Here is a 19,426-nt window from a genome sequence, read left to right as displayed (position 1 = left end):
CGGGGTCAGTCAGGGAAATGCTGTTCCCAAATTCTCAGCTTGCCGGGCTGCAGAGTTCTATGATTTTATGTGAAAGACAATTTTGTGATTGGATAAATTCCAGCAAATATGTTTCCATTGCTGAGGAAAAAAAAAATCAGCTAAACAGGATGTGCTGATAAACACTGCAGCACTGGCCAGAACCTCACTATTGCTTTGCACAAGCACATATAAATAATTCTAAAATAAATGCCTGGCAAGCTCCCAACTTCTACCAACCTCCTTTGACAACTCATGGAAATGATACCATCTGGAAAGCACAGCACTGCATTTTAGGGAGTGCTCATATGGAATTTTCTGAATGAGAGCCATCAGTTTTGTTTCTGAGGTTTCTGAGCTGTCAGACATCAACACTTACATTGTCCTACATCAGGAAAGAGCTGCTGTGACGTTTGACTTCACACTCTCAAACCACAATAGAGTTCAGCTGGTGAGGACAGGGACAGTCAAGTGCTGAGAGGCAGAGCAGGGAAGATTCCTGGTGGCTTCCTGAAAATCCAAACAGTGAGATCCTCCAAGGGGGTAAAGCTGTAGCCCCAGCTGTGTATTTATCCCCTGGGATCAGGTGAGGCTGGATCTGTGCCCGTTCCTTGAAGCAATGTCAGAAGTGCCACCCTTGGGCATTGCTGGCAGGGAGATCCAGCGAGTGTAAACTGAGCTGGAAACTTATTTAGTTCAGCAGAAATGTCAGGCAAGGCTCACGCTGTGCTAAAAAAAGCTATTGGGAAGTCGGGCCTCAGCTGCAGGAGGATTGAGCAGGAGCAGAGCACCCAGCAGGTCCCCAGCCCCGGGGGCAGGAGGGGACAGCAGGGCTGAGCTACCAGGCAGGAGCAGGCAGAAACCTCGGGAGCGTTTCCATGGTCTGCTCAGAGCTGTGCTTGGAGAGGAGGAAGAGTTGGAGGGGAGGAAGAGCTGGAGAGGAGGAAAGGGTGCCCTGCGCCCAGCTCCACTTGGGATCTTCCCAGTGGGTGCCGAGCCAACCTGGCAGAGACACCGGACAGAAAACACCTGGGACAAAAGCACATAACCCCATTTTGGGGTCACTGTGGGGACACCTGAACAGGACTGAGCTGGCGGGGCTGGGAGCAGAGAGGGGCAGCAGAGGGTCCCAGCAGAGGGGCAGGGCTGGAGCAGCACCTTTTGTGGCACCTCGTGATGTCACCCAGGTCCCCTCGCTCGTGTAAACAGCGGCGCAGGGGACATTCCACTTCCTCCTGAGCGCTCACTCGGCTGCGCTGAGCACGGCTGTGCCTGCAAAGGTAAGGCTGCTTTAAACCCTCTCCTCGGGGTCTAGAACGGCGCCCGTGCTGCTTCCTGCAGAAACCTCCCTCTCCCCGGGCTTTTCCTTAGGGGGTGGCTCTTGCCAGGAGATTTGTGGCACTTGGAGCCCCGCAGCAGCGGCAGCCGCTGCTCTCCTCGTGTGCCAGCGCTCTGGGTGAACACATGGAGGAGTTCAAACAGCGGCTGCTGCGCCTGCAAAAACACAAATGTCAGGCGTGGGCAATTAGCGGCGCTGCAACTGTTCTCCGGTGTCATTAATAGCGATTATTTCCTTCTTTTGCCTGATTCCTCCGGGAATATATTTTATTTTAAAGTCGTACTTGACAGTAAGGGTAACGTGCAAATCTGTTTTTTTCCAACGGTGATTTATGTTGCCGTAAAATAAAATCCATGTGCTGCCCATCTTTGTGCCATCCAGGGCTCTGTGAGTGAGCAGCGACAGGAGGAAATTAATACTAGTGAGGGGACACAAGATGACAAAAAGAGCAGGATTGCTTGGACTTGCTTTTGCTAATGAGAATCCTGAAGTGGTTTTAATTCCTAATTCAGACTGCAGTCAGTGCTCTGGGTTAAAACTTGACTTCGTGAGCTGAAGCTTTTAAACTTGACTTCATGGGCTGAAGGTTTTAAACTTCATGGGCTGAAGGTTTTGAGCTTGACTTCATGGGCTGCAGGTTTGCAGCTGTACTTTGTAAAAGGTGCTTTTCTGCTGGCTTTGCTTTCATCTGCACCAGCAGCTCAGCTCTGCTGGGAGCTCAGCAAACAGCCCGTGGGGGTGGTCACAGACAGGATTTAGAGTGGGTGGCCCTTGAAACCGAGATTTCTGCAAGTGGATCAAGAGGGAATCTCTCAGAAGGTGCATCAGGATGTCAGGATCTGCAGGAGGGGATTCCTCAGCAGGCTGGAGCAGGAGCTGTGCAGGGACAGTGGGTTCTTTTCAAGGGCGTGTTTTTGGCGTCAAGTAAAAGTGCTGGGATTTTGGCCCCGGTGCCAGCATCATCAGCCATGGCAACTACATCCCATGATGGAAGTGCATCTGTGGGACAGCCCTTGCCCAGCCTGGAGGCAGAGCTCTGAGGGGGCTGTTGGTGTCTCTGCTGGAGCTGCAGGGAGGAGCTCCAGCAGTGCTGCAGAACAAAAACACTGCAGACAACCCAGACCCGCTCTTTTTCTCTGAAAGAAAACCAAAAAAAGCACATTTAGCCGTAGAAAGTTCCACTGAGTGCAGAGGTGCCACCCTGGTGTCATGGCCATGCACTGAGGGCAGAGCATGGAGATGTTTGTGCTCCAATCAAATCAATTAACCTGGCTCTGATGGGCACCTCAGACAGATCCAGGACTGTGGAATTACATCCCTGTGATTCTCAGCCTATCCAGATGAACATCTTTTTCCTAGAAATGCCATGCGTAGCTTCCAAAGCTCCAGTAATAACACACTCACTTCTTATATCCTTACTGCAACAGCATCAGGGATACAGAATCTCACAAAAATATAAAAAACAGTGGTTGGATCTCAGCATGTTTATTTGCTACCAATTGTAAAAATAATCACATTCTGAAAGCAGTGTTGCAGTGGGAGCTGCCTGTCTGCAAGATGTAAATGAGCACTGATGAAATCTACTGGAGCTTTTCACTTTTCACACCCACCACGAAGTAAAGGACATTGGAGATGTAATTTTGGGACCCTCAGTGGTATCTCGAGTGTTTGCTTTTGTGCACAGGTGGGAAGAGAAGGAGTTGCTGTGGGATTAAGCCTCAGTCTGAGCCAAAGTGAGAGGAAAGGCAGAAATGCAGTAGTTTTGTGGTGTCCTGTTAGTGTCTGGGTGCATTTTGTTTAAAGAGATGGTTTAATCTCGTTATGTTTTTATGGCTTTGTAATGAAATCATTCATCCTCAGAAAGCGCCCTGCTGATGAGCCAGCAGACACCACCCCTGTGCATATTAATTGTGTTACTGTATTAATTGTGTGCACCGCCAGCCAGGTCATCCTGCTCAAACCCTGAGTTCCCTGAATGCAGAGAGGGATTTTCTGACTCCAGGGCATCCACCTCCTGTTCCCTGAGTTAGATCTGCTGGGTTGGTGGGGCTGGGACATCACCTGCAGGGTGGGTTTTGTAACCTCTTGGCTCCAAGGTTTGCCACAGCTCCATGATCTCCATCAAAGTGCAGCTTTTCGGGACTCTTCTACCTGCAAATTGAATCATAGAATCATTTAGGTTGGAAAAGACCTTTAAAGATCATCAGCAAAGATACCAGCAACCAGGCCCACTCCTGGGAGCAATTTCTTCCCTAACATCAGTTATTCAGCAACGCTGGATGTTTTCAGTTTGGGATCTTCCTAAATGATGGCAACATGGACTCATCAGAGCTCCCACTGCTGCCACTCAGACAACACTTGGGGTGAGAAAAATAGCTTAGAGAGCAAAGAAATGAAATTTGGATGAACTCTGACACCTTGTGGACAATTAGCAGACGAAGGTGATGGACAAGGGGGAAGCTCTCCATGCTCTGGGCTCCCCCAGGGCCTCAGGCTCCTGCCTGGGCAGGGTTTGTCCCACCAGAGAGCCAAGACTGAGCTCTAGGATGGAGTGTGTGCCCTCAGCATCACCCCCGTGTTCCAGGGACACATCCTGGACACGGCAGTTTGCCCAAAAACCTCTGTTCAGAGCCCAGTTTGAGTCAGCAGCCCTTCACCCCATTACCTCAATTGTCCTTAGTGTCACATGAGACCTAAGTCACAGAAGCATGGAATATTCTAGGTGGGAAGGGACTAAATAAGGCCTAACTGTATTTAAGGACCTTGCTAAGCAAATTGGTTTCTGTCACTCATTGGACTGAAGAACAAGCACACACTGGGCAGCATTTAATTAGACAATTAATTATAAAAGTGTCTTTAAAATATAACATTTTGCAGATGTACCTAATCCTGTGTGGTTGTAATGGCCATCAACCAGCTGTGTCTGGAGGAGCAGCAGGCAGGCCATCCAGCTTTGATATCCAAGGAAATCCAGGCGCACAGGGACTTGGAAGATGGTTTCTTGGCAAATGGGGAGGTGACCCGAAGGGACAGAAGGTGCAGTGGGCAGTGCTCTTACCAGAGACAAGAGCAGCAGGTGGCCATGGCCAGCTGGACAACAGCTGGAAAGGGATGAAACCTCCCAAGCAGCAGAAATTCACAGCTCTCCCAGGAAATGGGGTGTAACCCATGCCCACCACTCGGAGGGGAGGAACACCCCAGTGCTCAGCTCCATTCCCTCTTCACTCCCTTTCCCGACAACTCCAGGATGGAGAGCAGGAGGCCTCCAGTGCTGCTTCTCAGGGGAGATAAATCCATGAGCCAGATGAATCTTTCTCCTGTGTTTCCAGCACAGTTCGTGCCTCTTCTCTCCTCATGGGCCTGTTTTGGCCTCACGGCAGGAGCAAGGCTGTGGTGTCCTGGGAGGGCGTGCTGGGGAACACAGAGCAGACCATCTTGTCCCAGAGCTCTGTGTGGGGAGGGGGACTGAGAGGGAGCTGGAGGGACAAAACCAGCTCTGAGGGCCTGGGATCCAGCATTTTGGTGAGGGAAGGGGATGAGCCAGAGAGTTTCCTGAGGGCAACACTTCCCTGATGCTTGGAGCAGCTGGAGCTGCTAAAGCTGGGGCTGCTGCAGGAGATAAACACACAGACCTGGATTTTTGAAGGCTGTGGGAACATGAAAGAGAAGCTGGGAAAGAAAAGCAAGAATCTGTTTGGGGAGCCTGCAGGAGCAGCTACCAGGCCCTGCTCCCTGCCCATGTCCCATGTGGGACCTTGCCGTGTCTGGGTGTTTTGGGGGCTGAATCCCAAGCCTTCCATGGCAGCCTGGAGCAGTGTCTGGATGAGCTGCCAAATGCAAGCACCACAACGATTAAGAGGCTGAAAACCCAGCTATTTGTGCTCTGTGTCACTGAGAGCTCTAAACTCAACACTTTTGGTAACACGAAGGAAAAAGCTTTAGTAACAGGGTGGGAGTTACTAATTTCTACCTACAGAGACAGTTTTTCTGGCAATTGCCCCCTGCAGGAAATGAGTCAGAGGAGTGAATCAGTGTCTGCAGTGCCACATGAAGCTGATTTTCAGTTTTAACTGTTATATTCAACACGGGAGGGAATCAGTATAATGAGAATTATAACCCTGGGAGGAAACCCCCGATAAACCCCAACTCTTCCTGCCTGTGTCGCCTTACTGAGGACAAGTTGCCAAGCTTACTGGTCCCAGTTACAAAAGCTGGCAAGAGAAAGGTGGCCCAACAGTTGAACACGTGGCATTTTGCTGATGGCCGAGAGGCAGAAATTGGCAGTACCTAAAAAATAAAATTATCTGATGGAAAAAAGAGTCAGACTGAGGCTGCCATGGTGATGAGAAATAGACGTTGGTGGCGTGACCAGGTCTCTGTGTGTTCCATCAGCCTAAATACATTAACAGAACCCTTCAGGAGCACTGGCTGTGTTCGTAACAGTCACATTTTCCAAACCCACTCCCTGCTACTCTTTTCCATGTGGTTTGTGCCCATAATGCCAGAGAAAGTGGATCCATTAGGTCCTCTGAGGGGCTCAGGAGACCTGTTTCCCACATAATGCCCAACACAGCCCAACATATCGCTGGAAGTGCTCAAGCCCAGGTTGGATGGGGCTTGGAGCAGCCTGGGATAGTGGAAGGTGTCCCTGCCCATGGCAGGGGTGGGACTGGATGGGCTTTAAGGTTTCCTCCAACCCAAATCATTCCATGATTCAGTGCTTGGCACCCACACTCTGATCGTTGGGCCATGACCGTGATGGAGGCTGGGATATGGCCCACCTTTCATCCATGTATTCCAGCTCCCAGAGACCAAACCACAGGAGACCTTGAGGAGATGGCCAAAGGACAGGCAGCTTGTCCTGCTGCCCGTGTTCAGTGTGGCACAGCTTCACTGCTGCTCCTGGGACTGACACACCAGGAATGGTCTCCCACATCTGTGGGAACAGTGGGATTCCTGACAGGGCGGCTCTGAACATGATACCAGGATGTTTCATGCAGACATCATTCCCAAACCTCTTCTTTGTGCCAGACAGCCAAATGGGAAATGCAGACGTGAGTATTGACAACTCTTGCAGTGCCTTTGCCTTCACAGCCCATTTTCCTCTCCACAGGAATGACCCTCCTGTCCTACACCACCACAGCCTCTTCCAGCAACCCAGTCATGACCCAGAGCAACCAGAGCTGCTCCTCTCCTGACAACTCATTCAAGAGCACCCTCTATGCCACCACCTACACCCTCATCTTCATCCCGGGGCTGCTGGCCAACAGCGCTGCCCTGTGGGTCCTGTGCCGCTTCATCAGCAGGAAGAGCAAAGCCGTCATCTTCATGATCAACCTGGCCGTGGCCGACCTGGCCCACGTCCTCTCACTGCCCCTGCGCATCTACTACTACATCAACCACACCTGGCCCTTCGGGGATGTCCTGTGCTTGCTGTGCTTCTACCTGAAGTACCTCAACATGTACGCCAGCATCTGCTTCCTCACCTGCATCAGCATCCAGCGCTACTTCTTCCTGTACCACCCCTTCCGAGCCAAGGACTGGAAGCGCCGCTACGACGTGGCCATCAGCACCCTGGTCTGGCTCGTGGTGGGGGTGGCCTGCGTGCCCTTCCCCATCATGAGGAGCCACGGGCTGGAAAAAAACACCAACTCCTGCTTTGCCGACCTGCAGGTGAAGCCGATCGACAGCAAGGTGGGCACGGTGCTGATGACCGGCACCGCCGAGCTCCTGGGCTTCGTGGGCCCGCTCGTCATCATCTTATACTGCACTTGGAAAACAAGAGACTCCATCCGGGGCTTCCACATCCCACAGGAAAACAGCGGGGAGAGGCGGAAGGCCCTCAGGATGGTTTCCATGTGTGCCATTGTGTTCTGTGTGTGTTTTGCTCCCTACCACATCAACTTCTTCTTCTACATGTTGGTGAAGGAGAAAGTCATCACCGACTGCTTCCTGAGCACCATCACGCTCTACACCCAGCCCTTCTGCCTGAGCCTCGCCAGCTTCGACTGCTGCTTGGATCCCATCATCTACTTCTTCATGACTTCTGAGTTCCAGGAACAGATTTCCAGGCACAGCAGCATGGCCATCCGGAGCCGGCTCATGAGCAAAGAGAGCGCCTCGTCAATGAAAGAATGACAAGAAAGCCACCTGGAAAAAATGAAGGTATTTGATATGAAATCTGAGACTGGTCTGGGATACTCCATTACCAACTCTGTTGTGGAAGATCCTGCAGGTTTATCCAGGGGAATTTTGTGGCAGTGGAATTTTTTCAGTGTATAGAAGTTAAAACTCCATCTAAGACTGGTATGTTGGAATCTGGTGAGTCACCCAACTGGTGTGACCATTCCCCCACTGTGCCACCCACACCTGACCTCGCTGGACTAGAAAACACACAGGAGGGAGTGACAAAACTTTTACTGGGAAATGGTGGAAAAGTCCCAGACTTTTCTTCTATTTTCCCAGTTCCAGGCTCTATGCTCAAGCCAGAGACAATCCCACATCCGTACACTGACATCTGCTGAAGGATCTTCTCTGGGAAAACCACACAAGAACCTGAAACTGGCCAGTGGCAACCGAAGGACACTGTGGTTTGTGCAGTGAGGGCTGTGGACAAGTGAAGGTGTGCAGCTGGTTTCCATGTGCTCCTGGGTTTAGCACATCCCACTGGTCACCAGTGACCTCTGTTCCCCTTTTCCTTCTGCTCCCCCTCCCGCTCTGCTCCTCCTTTCCCTCCTCACCCAGCTCTGTTTGCTCCCTAATTGCTGACACATCCCAGAATTTACACCCTCAGCTGGTGCAAGACCCTCTGCAAGACAAATTCTCCTCAAACATCCAGAGAGTGGCACCTTCTCTTGCTCCAGGTGACTTTCTTTCCCTCCAAGCTGGCAAGGGGGACATGGGTAGGTGGCTTTTGCCTTTGGACCCTCTTGGGGCAGGACTGTGGTGGTCCTGGGGTCAGTGCAGGTGGGTTTGATGGTGCTGGTGGTACCTCACTCTCTTCTGTGTGTGGTCCAGAGGTACCTGAGATGAATCTGCCCCAAAAAAGCTCAGCTCAACACATTCAGTTCATGCAACTTTTGAAAAGGAGAGGAATCCTTTGCCAAGGTGATTTCACTGATAGAGCAGAAGTTACGTTCATAAATTATTGTGATTTTTTTCCACCAGGTCTTGTCGTGATCTTAATGTTTACATTTTTAGGTAGCTATGCAAAGCAGCGACAAGGAAGGATTAATTTACTCCTTATTTTTAATTAGTTTCATCTCTTCAGCCGAGTCCACCCACTCTGTAACTTCAAGGGTATCTCATGATACCTGGGGATGGATTTGGCTGAACAGTCACCAATTTATTGCCTTTGGAAATCTATTTTCAAAAGAATGTGGACAGTTTGTACAGTCTTGCAACAAAACCAGAAGAAATACCAGAAACACTTGCTAAGTGTATTTTAACTCCAACCATTCAATCCCACTGAGTTACATCTTAGCTCAGCCAAATATTTCCTGTATGTTGTGTTTTCCCACTTCTCTGTTTTACAAAAAAATGGGGAAAAGCCAAGAATTAAACAACCATTTCCCTGGAGTTTCTCTAAAAGGCAACGACACCTATTACACACAATAAGCTCTCATAGTTCTCCTCCCAGGTGTGAGAAGAAGATTTTGGGCTGAGTAGGATGCGCTGGAGTCGATGGAAATGTTCTCTCTGATGTCACTGGCACAATAAACGTCTATGCTCTGCAAGGAGCCCCCTTCCAAAGGGGTGGATGCTCACGGACAGAGTTAACCTCACACAATTCAACTGTTGTCAGTTCAGGAGTCTCTCGTAAGCTACACTCTGTATAAAGTTGTCAGGGCACGACACTTCAGTTTCAGTGCTTGTTTTGAGGATTTTTATAGACCTTGCTCAGCCACCACGTGCCTGGGAGCTGTTTCCTGTCCCTTCATTTTCGCACCCTTCTCCCCTTGATCAGGTGAAAACAAGCTGAGGGCACTTACGGGAACTCTGTAGCTCATTCTGTGGGTTTTACTTCCCGAGAACTGATGCTCAAAAAAATAAAGGCTGTTTTGCAAACATCTGCTGAGTTTTGTAGTCATCACTGGTACCTGGAAAACTGTTTGGGATCAGCTCCTCCTGGGATCAGGGTTCAAGCAATGGAGAGCAACTTTTATTATTCTTTAACAGATTTGTTGCTTGTTTTTACTCTGAATAGTGGTTATTTATTTCATTTTTAAACCTGCCACACTTGTATTAGATTTAGGAGTACTTTGAGGATGGGAAGGTGTCCTGGACAGTGGAAGATGGACATGGCGTGGGAATACCCGCTCCAGCTGCTGAGTGTCCAGGAGCAACAGTGGCTCTCATGCCCATAATCTTAGCAGGGATTTGGTGTTTCCACCAGTGATAACGTTCTCCATCTCCAGGATGGCAACTCCAAGCACCTCAGCTGCCCCCATTTTCCTGCCTCACTCACCCTCTGAACTCCCTCAGGCTCCCCAAAATGCTCCTTTTCCATACTGCAGCCCCAGCCTGTGAGGAAAGGTCACACACTCAATACTTTCAGTCCTATGGTGTGCAGGGGACCACACAACTGCGACTAAAGCTCTCTTCTGGTGTGGGGGAAAGTGCCCTGGTTTTGGTTGGGGCAGAGCTAAACCACCTCTGTGGGGTTCAGCTGCCAGATGGGATTAAACCACCAGAGAAAGTCAGTCAGGCTGGGCCAGCCTAGAGAGCAACAGCTCAGAGCAAAGAGAGATCAGGGAAAACCTGCACTTTTCCAAAAGTTCAAGATGATCCATTTGGCCTCCACAAACCCCAAAGTCTTTAGTTCAGGTCTTCCAAAACCTCAGTGTGCATCTCAAGAGAAGAACAGGCACTGCAGTGAGGAGGAGAGTATTCCAGCTGCCTTCCCAGCTGGCTGGTGCTGGATCTGACCCAGGCCCTGGGCTGCAGGGGCTGCTTGCCTCAGTCAGAGGCACAACAAGCCTGGCTCAGGTTCCTGTAATTCACCCCATTTCCTGTGACCAAAAAACATGTTTATTATTTTGACAAGAGGAAATATAATTTCATGATGTTGCTCCTGGATTATCTCTCGTGCTGGTCCCGCTGCTCAGACTCACCAGTAGGAAAAGACTTTTCTTCCTCCTTGGGCAGAAAAAAAAGCTGTTTTTACAGGGATGCCACAGAAAGGCAGAGTCCAACCAAATCAAGAGGTTGGGTACAGCTCCACAGGTGCGTGAAGATGGATCTGAAGGGCTCCTGGGGCTGGAGCATCTCACCCTGAAGGGAACTGCTCAGGATGGAGATGTGGTGAGGTCTCCAAGCCCCCTGCACTGGCCCAGTGCCTGTCCCCAAGGCACAGCCCTGGGCAAACACATTTCTTTTCCTCTAGAACATGAGCCATTCAGCTTTTAACAGAAGCAAATGTGTTTCTCTGCAGTGCCACCCCATCCTAACCAGGAGCAGAGGTCTGGTATCTCCTCTCCTGCTTGAAAGGGCCCTCCCGTGCATGACAACAAACATATTTGGAAGGAACTCCCGAGGGATTTAAAGCCTTTCTGCAGCTTCTGGTTGTGAGCTGCAGGATCTTGCAGTACCTCTTGCTTCCCTTAAATGAAAGTACCAGCTCTCTGCCCGGAGGAAAACCAAAATATGCTGGAAATGCAGGATAACGACTCCACAGCCAGTTCAAAACTGTGAAACCACTTCATCACACTTAAAAGATTTTGGGGATGACTGGTGCATTTTAACCAAAAATGCTGGGGTTGTGGATTAGACAAAGGCTTAGCCCAAAAAAGTAAGGGAGGGATTGACAATTGCTTGCTGTAAAATAAATTGGAGCTTCCCAAAATGCTGTCCCTGCAGAGAGCTGTGTGTGACAGCGAGAGGACAATGAGCTGGGGGCTCACCCGGCCCCGCTCAGCTCCCTGCACAAGGGTGAAGCCGCTTTGTGTGAACAAGCCTCCTCCTCCTCCTGCTTTTCATACATCCTTCAGGTGCATCCTGTCAGATATTCTCAATGCTGAGCACTTGAGAGATGCTGATCATCCGCATTTGGCCTCCCGCCCACAGGATACCAGGCTGCAGGAGAAGAGACCTTTATCTGGAGGCCTTAGATAAAGTCTCACAGTTATTAAAAAAGTTATTTAAAATTCCTTTGTGCCTTCTGCCTTTGAAAGCAGAACGTTGCCAAGTGTGAAAGGCACGTTAGTGTTGGGGATGAGTCAGAGAAACAGAAATGCTAAACAAAAACTTGCCCAGGTTGAAAGAAGAAAGGAGAGGTTGACCCCTGTGTGTTGAAGGATGAGCCTTGAGGTTTGTTTGCCCCTCAGATTTTCATGGCCAGGAATGTTGTGATCTTCTGCAAAAGCTGTCCAAAAAGCCAAGGAGTGGAAGAAGGGCTCAGCTTGGCTACAAACCCCTCGCTTGGGTCTGACATCCACTGGTCTCTCCTTCCCCAGCAGCACAGCTGGAAACAAACACCTAAAAATAGGCCTCAGGGATGGCTGGATACACTGCTGCAGACACAAAAATAGGATGTCCCGGGCAGGATATCCTGATAAAACAGCCCCTTCTCTCTGGGATTAACCTCTGCCCTCTGGAGAGGGATGGGGCACAGTGCCAGCCTCCCTTCTGTGCTCTGTGAACACTCCACAAACACACGAGCACCGCTCCTTCTTCCCAGGATCAGCACCGGCTGCTGGAAGAGATGCACAGGAAGAAAACAAGAAAAACAGGAGTGATAAACAGCTCTTGCATGTCCCAAATCCTCTGAGTTGAGAGCCATGGGGATTTAGGGTCCCCAGAGAAGCTGTGGCTGCCCCATCCCTGGAAGTGTCCAAGGCTGGACAGGGCTTGGAACAACCTGGGATAGTGGGAGGTGTCCGTGCCCATGGCAGGGGCGCTGGAATCAGAGAGTCTTTAAGGTCCCCAATCCAAATCACTCTCAGATTCCATGATTTCTTGGCACAAGGAGACCTGGCAGCTGAGTGGGTGGCAGAGCTCTGGTGCACTCCTGATCCCAGCCCCTGAGTAATCCCTGGTAACTAAAGGTTTTAAGAGCTTCCTCCCTTTGTTTCTCTTCCACCATTCTATTCCTGTTAATTTTGTGAGGTCACAGAGCCATTTACAAAAAATAGAGTAAGAATATTTCTATTTTTACATCACCTCCCGGAAGGGAAAGTTGCCAGCAGCCAAATTATCTGCCCAAACCCTGGGCCATGAGCTGTGACCCTGCATATCAGGTAAAACTGCTCAGCTGGAAAAGAGGCAGCTCAGAAGAAGTCACACCATGAAGTTACAACACTTGTTCAGCCATGCAGGAAGGAGGTCACACTCAGCAGGCAGAAAAACAGCTAAAACCCCTATATATGTGCATAGATATAGGAAGGGAATTAAAGGAGACAAAAAGAAAAAGATCGGGAATGATGCACATCATGGTTTCTTTAAACAACAGTATTTTGGGAAAATCTCCACCTTAAACCATCACATTATTTCAGGAATAAAGTCCAAACCCTCCAGCTTTAGCCTGCAGCCTTGATAGTCTGAGGCTAACCAAGCTTCCAAGAAAATGAGGGAAAATTACTCCCTTCCAGTAACTTACACTGGCAGAGTGCTCGGTTTTCCTTCAGCGAGCACTTATTGGGAGGTTACTTCTGTATTTTACAGCTCTTCCCAGGCACAGTGACCGTGGAGAGCAGCAGGAGCAGCCGGAGGGAAGGGCACCATCCCCTCCCACAGCCCCTGTGCCCAGAGGCGACAGAAATCCATGGTCTCCATCCCTGGGCACTGGCACCAAACGACGTCATCGCCTTCCCAGCGGCTATAACGTCATTAACTGCACACGTTTGGTGTGGAGAAGAGAAACAAAATACAGGATTTCCTGTTCTGCAGCCACTGGACCGGGCTGCAGATGCCGGCAGGATTCCAGCGCTCCGAAAACATGTGGAAGTTAAGCGAGGAGGCGCTGGGACTGCTGAGAAAATCAGTGGGAAATAAAAGCAGGACGCTGGCTGCTCCTGCTCCCTAGCACGGCTATGACCCCCCCGGAGCATGGGAAGCACAGGAAGGTGAGTGGCATTTCTGCTCTTTTCTTCAGGGGACTGAAACCGGCGCAGTTTTAGCAACTTTATCACTTCTTTGTAGTTCTCCAAGAGATGGTATCGGGCAGGAGCTGGTGCAACATCCTCAGCCGCTTCTGCTGTGCCCACAAATTTGTCTCCGAGGGTGGGTGAGGGGAGTCGGTGCCTAGGGCAGGCTGTGGTGTGGGGGAGGACGTGGGGAGAGGCTGTTTTAGCCAAAACCCCTCAATTTTGTCCTTACTGACAGAGGCTGCCGCAAGCGACCAGCTCTATTTACGCATTTCCTATTAGTGCCTAGATTAAGCAAACAAAATCATTCCTTACAACTCCAGTGCCAGAGAACTCCATGACTTAAACCAAGACCCTATTTCAAGCCATAAGTGAATTTTTTTTTTTTTTTATATTTTCCCAAGCCTGCTTTTCCCACCAGCATCCCAGCACTGAAGGGAGGTAGCTCTGCCCGCATCCCCCAGCTTGGAGCGCTCTCCCCAGCCGTGCCTGGAGTTCAGCTTTAGCCTGCGTTGTCCAAGCAGCCCATGGAAAAGATGAGGGCGAGTTTGCCAATGGATCGGGAGCAGTAAATGCAGGAACAGCCCTGTGGTGTGGGGCTGGGTGGGGCACAGGCTGATTCACAGGAGCCGGGCGGTTTCCAGCACTGACAGCCACATTCGCCTCCAGGAACAGACACTGCTCCAACGCACTCCAAAAATCAACCCCGGGTGCTCCAAGAGCTGCCTTGGCCTCCTAATTAATTGCAGCGTTATTTGATGTTTAATGAATGGCGGGGCTGCATCCACAGCCAGTGCTCTGACTCCTTGGGCACTGATACTGGGCTCCTTTCTGGAATTTCAGCTGATTAAAGCTCAGCTTTGCCAAAAATACCATCCCCTGCTCCTGCCTGTGTTTAAATCCGTGCGTGGATGAAATGGGAAAATAAGCAAGGAATGGCAGGAATATTTTATTTGTAAAATTTAAGATTTATAAAGTCGCTGGACAAAACTCTGGCCAGAGCCCATAGGAGTGTCTCTGTCCTTACACCACCAGCAGAGCAGGGGGAAGCTGGAGGGATTTGGGGCAAAGGGAAAACTGGAAAACAATTAAAACATTTACAACTCCACCTTCCCAGGAATTGTTGTAGTGAACAAGCCCAGCCTGACCCCAGCCCAGGGTGGGGCTCTCTGCTGCTTTCCTGCCAGTGCCCTCCAAAGCGCTGCCACCCAAAGCTGTGTCGGGTACCAGGAGTGCCACCCGGCCCTCCCGCCAGGAACAGGCACTCCAGGAAAGTCAAAATACATGGGAAAACCCAGCAGGGAGGCTCCCCATGGAAGAGGTGTAGGATCTGGGCTCAGTTGCTTGGCAGGGACACCGGGGCTCTGACCCTTGCCATGAGCCCACACCAAGTGCCACCTCTGTCACTGGACAGCTGTGGCAAGAGCTGGGAACAGCTGCATTCCCCATGCTCCCTGGCAGTTTTCCCTCTCTTTCCTGCAGGGATGTGAAGATCAAGTCCTGCCACCCCTTTCCCAGGGTCAAACAGACAAGTCCCTCATGGATTTTCAGGCAGGTGAGGAGCACAGGGACACTGCCAGGACCAAGGAGCTGTTTCCCAGTATTCCCTCAGCACAGATGTCCCCTCTTCCCTGCCTTTCCCAACTCAGTGCAGCAATCACAAACCTCTGGCACAGTCGGCAACCGAGAGGGGCCTTCACCCAGCAGCCCCAGCTCCACTCCAGCCTTGCTTTGCTTGCAGCCAAAGCCTGGAAGAGCAAGGAAAAGCAAGAAGGCACTTTGGGAAGGGCTCAGTTTGGAAAGCAGGGTGTGAGCACTGACCCTCCTCACACCAGAGCTGAGCGTGGGGGGCAGCCAGCCGAGAGGCTGGGGCTGTATTTTAGATATTTATGTGCACATGAAAATATAAAATATCTAAAATAATGATTTCTTTCTGAACCTGAAAACATGGTAAGCCCACCAAAGAGCTGCCCAGGTGAGGAGGAGCAGGATGCAGGAGACTTCATCCTGTACCTTGAAGCATTGGCATGGATTCGCTCCTGGAAATCCATCCCTGTGACAAACTCTGGCTCAGGGCTCTGGGAAACAGCACCATGGCTGCTTCTTAATTAATTACCACTGCTGAGGGGCTGGATGACAGTGACAGGAGGTGCTGAGGGCTCTGCCAGCCCCAGCTCCAGGCAGGGAAGGGCAGGGCAGGCTGCCCACCCCTCACAGGCTCCATTTCCAAGGGGAAAATCACACTGCAACCCCTGGGTTTGTATCCTGCTGCTGCCAAATCCCCTCTTCCCAAAAGAACAGATTGTTTCCCCTGGGATCTGCTCATGAATGACAAAATCCATCCCCTCTCCAGAGAGCAGCAGGAGCACCTGAACTCCCCGTGACCTGCTAATAAATCCCCTCAGCACTGGGTGAGCTGGGATGAGTAAATGGACGAGAAGAATTTCTACTTTAACTAGAAGGGAGGTGTATTTATCTCCCTGCATGTCCTGAGCAGTTGCTGAAGGATAATTCCTGCTGCTGAGGGATAATTCCTGCTGCCCCAGCGCGATGCCTGCACAATGTGCCGGGAGTGCCGGAATTGAGTTAGCAGGACCAGCAGAGAAACTGGCGTGTGCTTGGCCGATTATTAACTTATAAATCCAGCCTTAACTCTGGAGCCGGAGCTGATGGATCTGTCTGCAGCTGTCCCCAGCCTCAGCTGCCTGCGGATGTTAATTACTGCCTTTGCTGCCGATTCACATCACATCCCTGCACAGATCTGCAAAGACAGTGCCTAAATCCATTTCAAATCCCTATTTATTTACAGTCCAGCTGAATTGCTCATAGATGTAGAGCACCAATTTGACAGAGTGTGATGGAAAACTTGATGAATTAAAAGTGGTCCTGGAAAACCCAGGGAGCTGCAGAAGCTCTCTGGCAATAAAGGGAGGGATGTTACAGAGCTCAGTGTGTTCACTGTAATTGGGGTATCTCACAAGATCCCACAGAGCACCTCTGCAAGGAGAGGGTGGAGGATGCCTGGAATCCCTCCCTGGGAGTGGGGTCCCCCTTCCCCACTCACACTCACACTGACTTGCACACACACCCACACACATCTTACTCTTCTGTCCTAAAGCGCATTTACTCTGTGGAGAGATTTTGGCTTTACAGCACCTTTTTCCCCACTCCAGAACGCCTCCCCCTGCTGTGACCGCCCCATGAGCGAAGAGACCCGGCCAGGATGGAGAGCAACGTGTCCTCCGGGAACTGTTCTGACCCCCAGATGTCCTTCCAGTCCACCCTCTATGCCACCACCTACACCCTCATCTTCATCCCGGGGCTGCTGGCCAACAGTGCTGCCCTGTGGGTCCTGTGCCGGTTCCTCAGCAGGAAGAGCAAAGCCGTCATCTTCATGATCAACCTGGCCGTGGCCGACCTGGCCCACGTCCTCTCACTGCCCCTGCGGACCTACTACTACATCAACCACACCTGGCCCTTCGGGAGCTTCCTGTGCCAGGTGTGCTTCTACCTGAAGTACCTCAACATGTACGCCAGCATCTGCTTCCTCACCTGCATCAGCATCCAGCGGTACCTGTTCCTGCTGCACCCCTTCCGAGCCAAGAGCTGGAAGCGCCGCTATGACGTGGCCATCAGCGCCCTGGTCTGGCTCCTGGTGGGGGCCGCCTGCCTGCCCCTCATCATCGTCAGGAGCCCAGCCCTGTCCAACTCCATCAACAGCTGCTTCTCGGACCTTGGCGTGAAGCAGCTCAGCCCAGGGGCCGCCATCGCGCTGGTGACGGTGGCAGAGCTGTTCGGCTTCGTCATCCCCTTCGGCACCATCGCCTGGTGCACGTGGAGGATGTGGCATTCCCTGCGGGACGGCCCCACGGCGCTGCAGGACGCCGGCGAGAAGCGGAAGGCCCTGAGGATGGTCCTCATGTGTGCCGCCGTCTTCTTCATCTGCTTCACCCCCTACCACATCAACTTCCCCTTCTTCATGATGGTGATCGAGAACATCATCCGGGGCTGCGCTGTGCACCGGAGCGCGCTGCGCTTCCACCCCATCTCCCTGTGCCTGGCCAGCCTCAACTGCTGCCTGGACCCCGTCCTCTACTACTTCATGACCTCCGAGTTCCAGGCGCAGCTGCTGCGCCATGGCTGCGTGGCCCTGCGAGCCCGGCTCCCGCCCCGCCGGAGCAGCGCCTCTGGCACCGACACTGCCCACGACATCCGCGTCAGGAAGAGGAATCTCCCTCGCCTCAAGTTCTGGTCTCTTCCCAAGTTCTTTGGCCAAATAAACAGCATGGACATCCCCCCCGTGCCGCCCGACGAGCTGCTGCTGGAGTCCATCTCGTGAGCATCAGCCAGCCCTGTCCGTGCAGGGGCTTCCCAGAGCTGCAGTGAGGACTGGGGCACTCTCCAATTGTCCTCGTGTGCCACAGGTGCCAGGACCTGATCCATAAGGACGTTGTGATGCCAAAAGGTTTGATGGTTGTGTTGTTGCTGCTGGGGACTGTTGCCTTCTATCCCCTCGAAAGCCGTTGTTGATGCTGAAGTTTCTCCTGTGCTGAACTGCAGTGGGTTCAGGTGCCTCATTTCAGGTGTTTCTGTGCTTCTGCATATTTGCCATTTTTGGGAATCCTTCTGAATCCTGAGCTGTGAGTGAGCAGCTCAGCCTTGGCACAGCTCTGGGAATTCCAGCCCCGATCCCGGGTACCTACAGCCACTGTCACCTGGAGCATCCACCACGCTCACACAAGGCTCTGGATCAGGATGGTTCATTATCTCCTCGTAAACTGAACCTTTTTCCACTACAAAAATTCCATTGCCTGGGTCCGATCCAGCCTAATCCGGACTGCATGACTATAACTGTACCAAGCAGAGAGTATTAACCTATACCACATCAGTGTTACAGGGAGAGCTCAAACAAACTGGGCTCAGCTCATGCTGCTGGAAAAGGCACCCAGAGCTGAGCAAAGGGATCCACCTGGCTCCTGGGAGCTGCAGGTGCTCGGCTGATTATGGGGGATCAATATTTGGAAGACAAATTGTGATAGATAGGCCACGAGCAAAGAGGGAGATGTGACACCTCCCACCCAGGGCACATTAACTCACATTAGAGCTCTGGTGTGAGCTGCAAAAACAGGGACCTGTCGTTGGTGTCTCTTGTGTTGTTGGGAGTCTTGTGTTATTTGTCATGTTGCTGACGCATGTGGTTGCACATTAAGATGTTATCCAAACCTTCAGTTTTGCTTTGAACACCAAAAACTATCCCAACCCTCGCTGGGTACAGAGAAAATTTACAAAACTGACTCCAGTACACCCTGAAAGCTTCAAACCCTGAGGAAATAAAAATGATCCCAATGTGTATTTGAGCTTCAGGAGTGTTATTTTAAGTGCTTAGAAATATTTTGCCCCACATCTGCTCTTAGAGCAGTGACACAATTTGGAGGGGACACCCCAGTTTGGGGCTCAGAGAGGCCTCGAACAGTGGCCTGTGCAGGGGTTCTGAGGTCTCCTCCTCCCAAAAAACCCTCAGGGAATTTTATAAGTAAACATAGGCAGAGAGGGATTGATAGAAAACAGCTTTTCCCATGATTGGATGCACATTTCCACCCCGTGCAGCGTTTCTGGGAAGCACGGAATGGGTGGTGGTTTGCCCTCACAGTGCTGAGGCTGGATGGGGGGAGACCAGATGGGAGATCCAGACAAACTGGAGGAATTTGCTTTGGTACTTAAAGTGTGCCAGAGACAGGCAGCAAACGCCGGGAACAGGCAGAAAAGCCGCTGCCCTGAGGCTCATACTGTCCTAAATCTCCTCCTCCTCTCACAAAAAATATAAATAACAAAAGGCCATGTTTTCCTTGTTTGCTGGGGGGGGGGGGGGGGGGGAGGGCGGGTTGGAAAAAGAGCTTTCAGGGCTGGAAAAATGCTGTTTCAGATGGCCCAAACCCAGCAGCGGGCAGAGGCAAAACAGGAAACCCAAGGAAACCTCACCGATGCC

General features: G+C 51.3%; 2 protein-coding genes across 2 annotated transcripts; both read left to right on the top strand.

Annotated features, from left to right (window-relative positions):
* Nucleotides 1-790: 790 nt before the first annotated feature.
* LOC309577389 (putative P2Y purinoceptor 10) lies at nt 791-9,352 on the top strand. The gene is made up of 2 exons (XM_082289358.1): nt 791-1,298; nt 6,471-9,352. Exon 2 carries the CDS (start codon nt 6,473-6,475, stop codon nt 7,493-7,495), a length of 1,023 nt encoding a protein of 340 aa, XP_082145484.1. The 5' UTR covers nt 791-1,298; nt 6,471-6,472; the 3' UTR covers nt 7,496-9,352.
* Nucleotides 9,353-13,280: 3,928 nt separating this feature from the next.
* Nucleotides 13,281-17,779, top strand: LOC309577556 (putative P2Y purinoceptor 10; the record flags this gene model as incomplete). The annotated part of the gene is made up of 2 exons (XM_082289678.1): nt 13,281-13,419; nt 16,614-17,779. Exon 2 carries the CDS (start codon nt 16,664-16,666, stop codon nt 17,777-17,779), a length of 1,116 nt encoding a protein of 371 aa, XP_082145804.1. The 5' UTR covers nt 13,281-13,419; nt 16,614-16,663.
* Nucleotides 17,780-19,426: the final 1,647 nt, after the last annotated feature.

This window comes from Coloeus monedula, assembly GCF_965178545.1.
Source record: "Coloeus monedula genome assembly, chromosome: 12".
Classification (NCBI taxonomy): domain Eukaryota; kingdom Metazoa; phylum Chordata; class Aves; order Passeriformes; family Corvidae; genus Coloeus; species Coloeus monedula.
The sequence above is the reverse complement of the archived record's forward strand: the minus strand, read 5'-3'. Positions and strand labels throughout refer to the sequence as shown.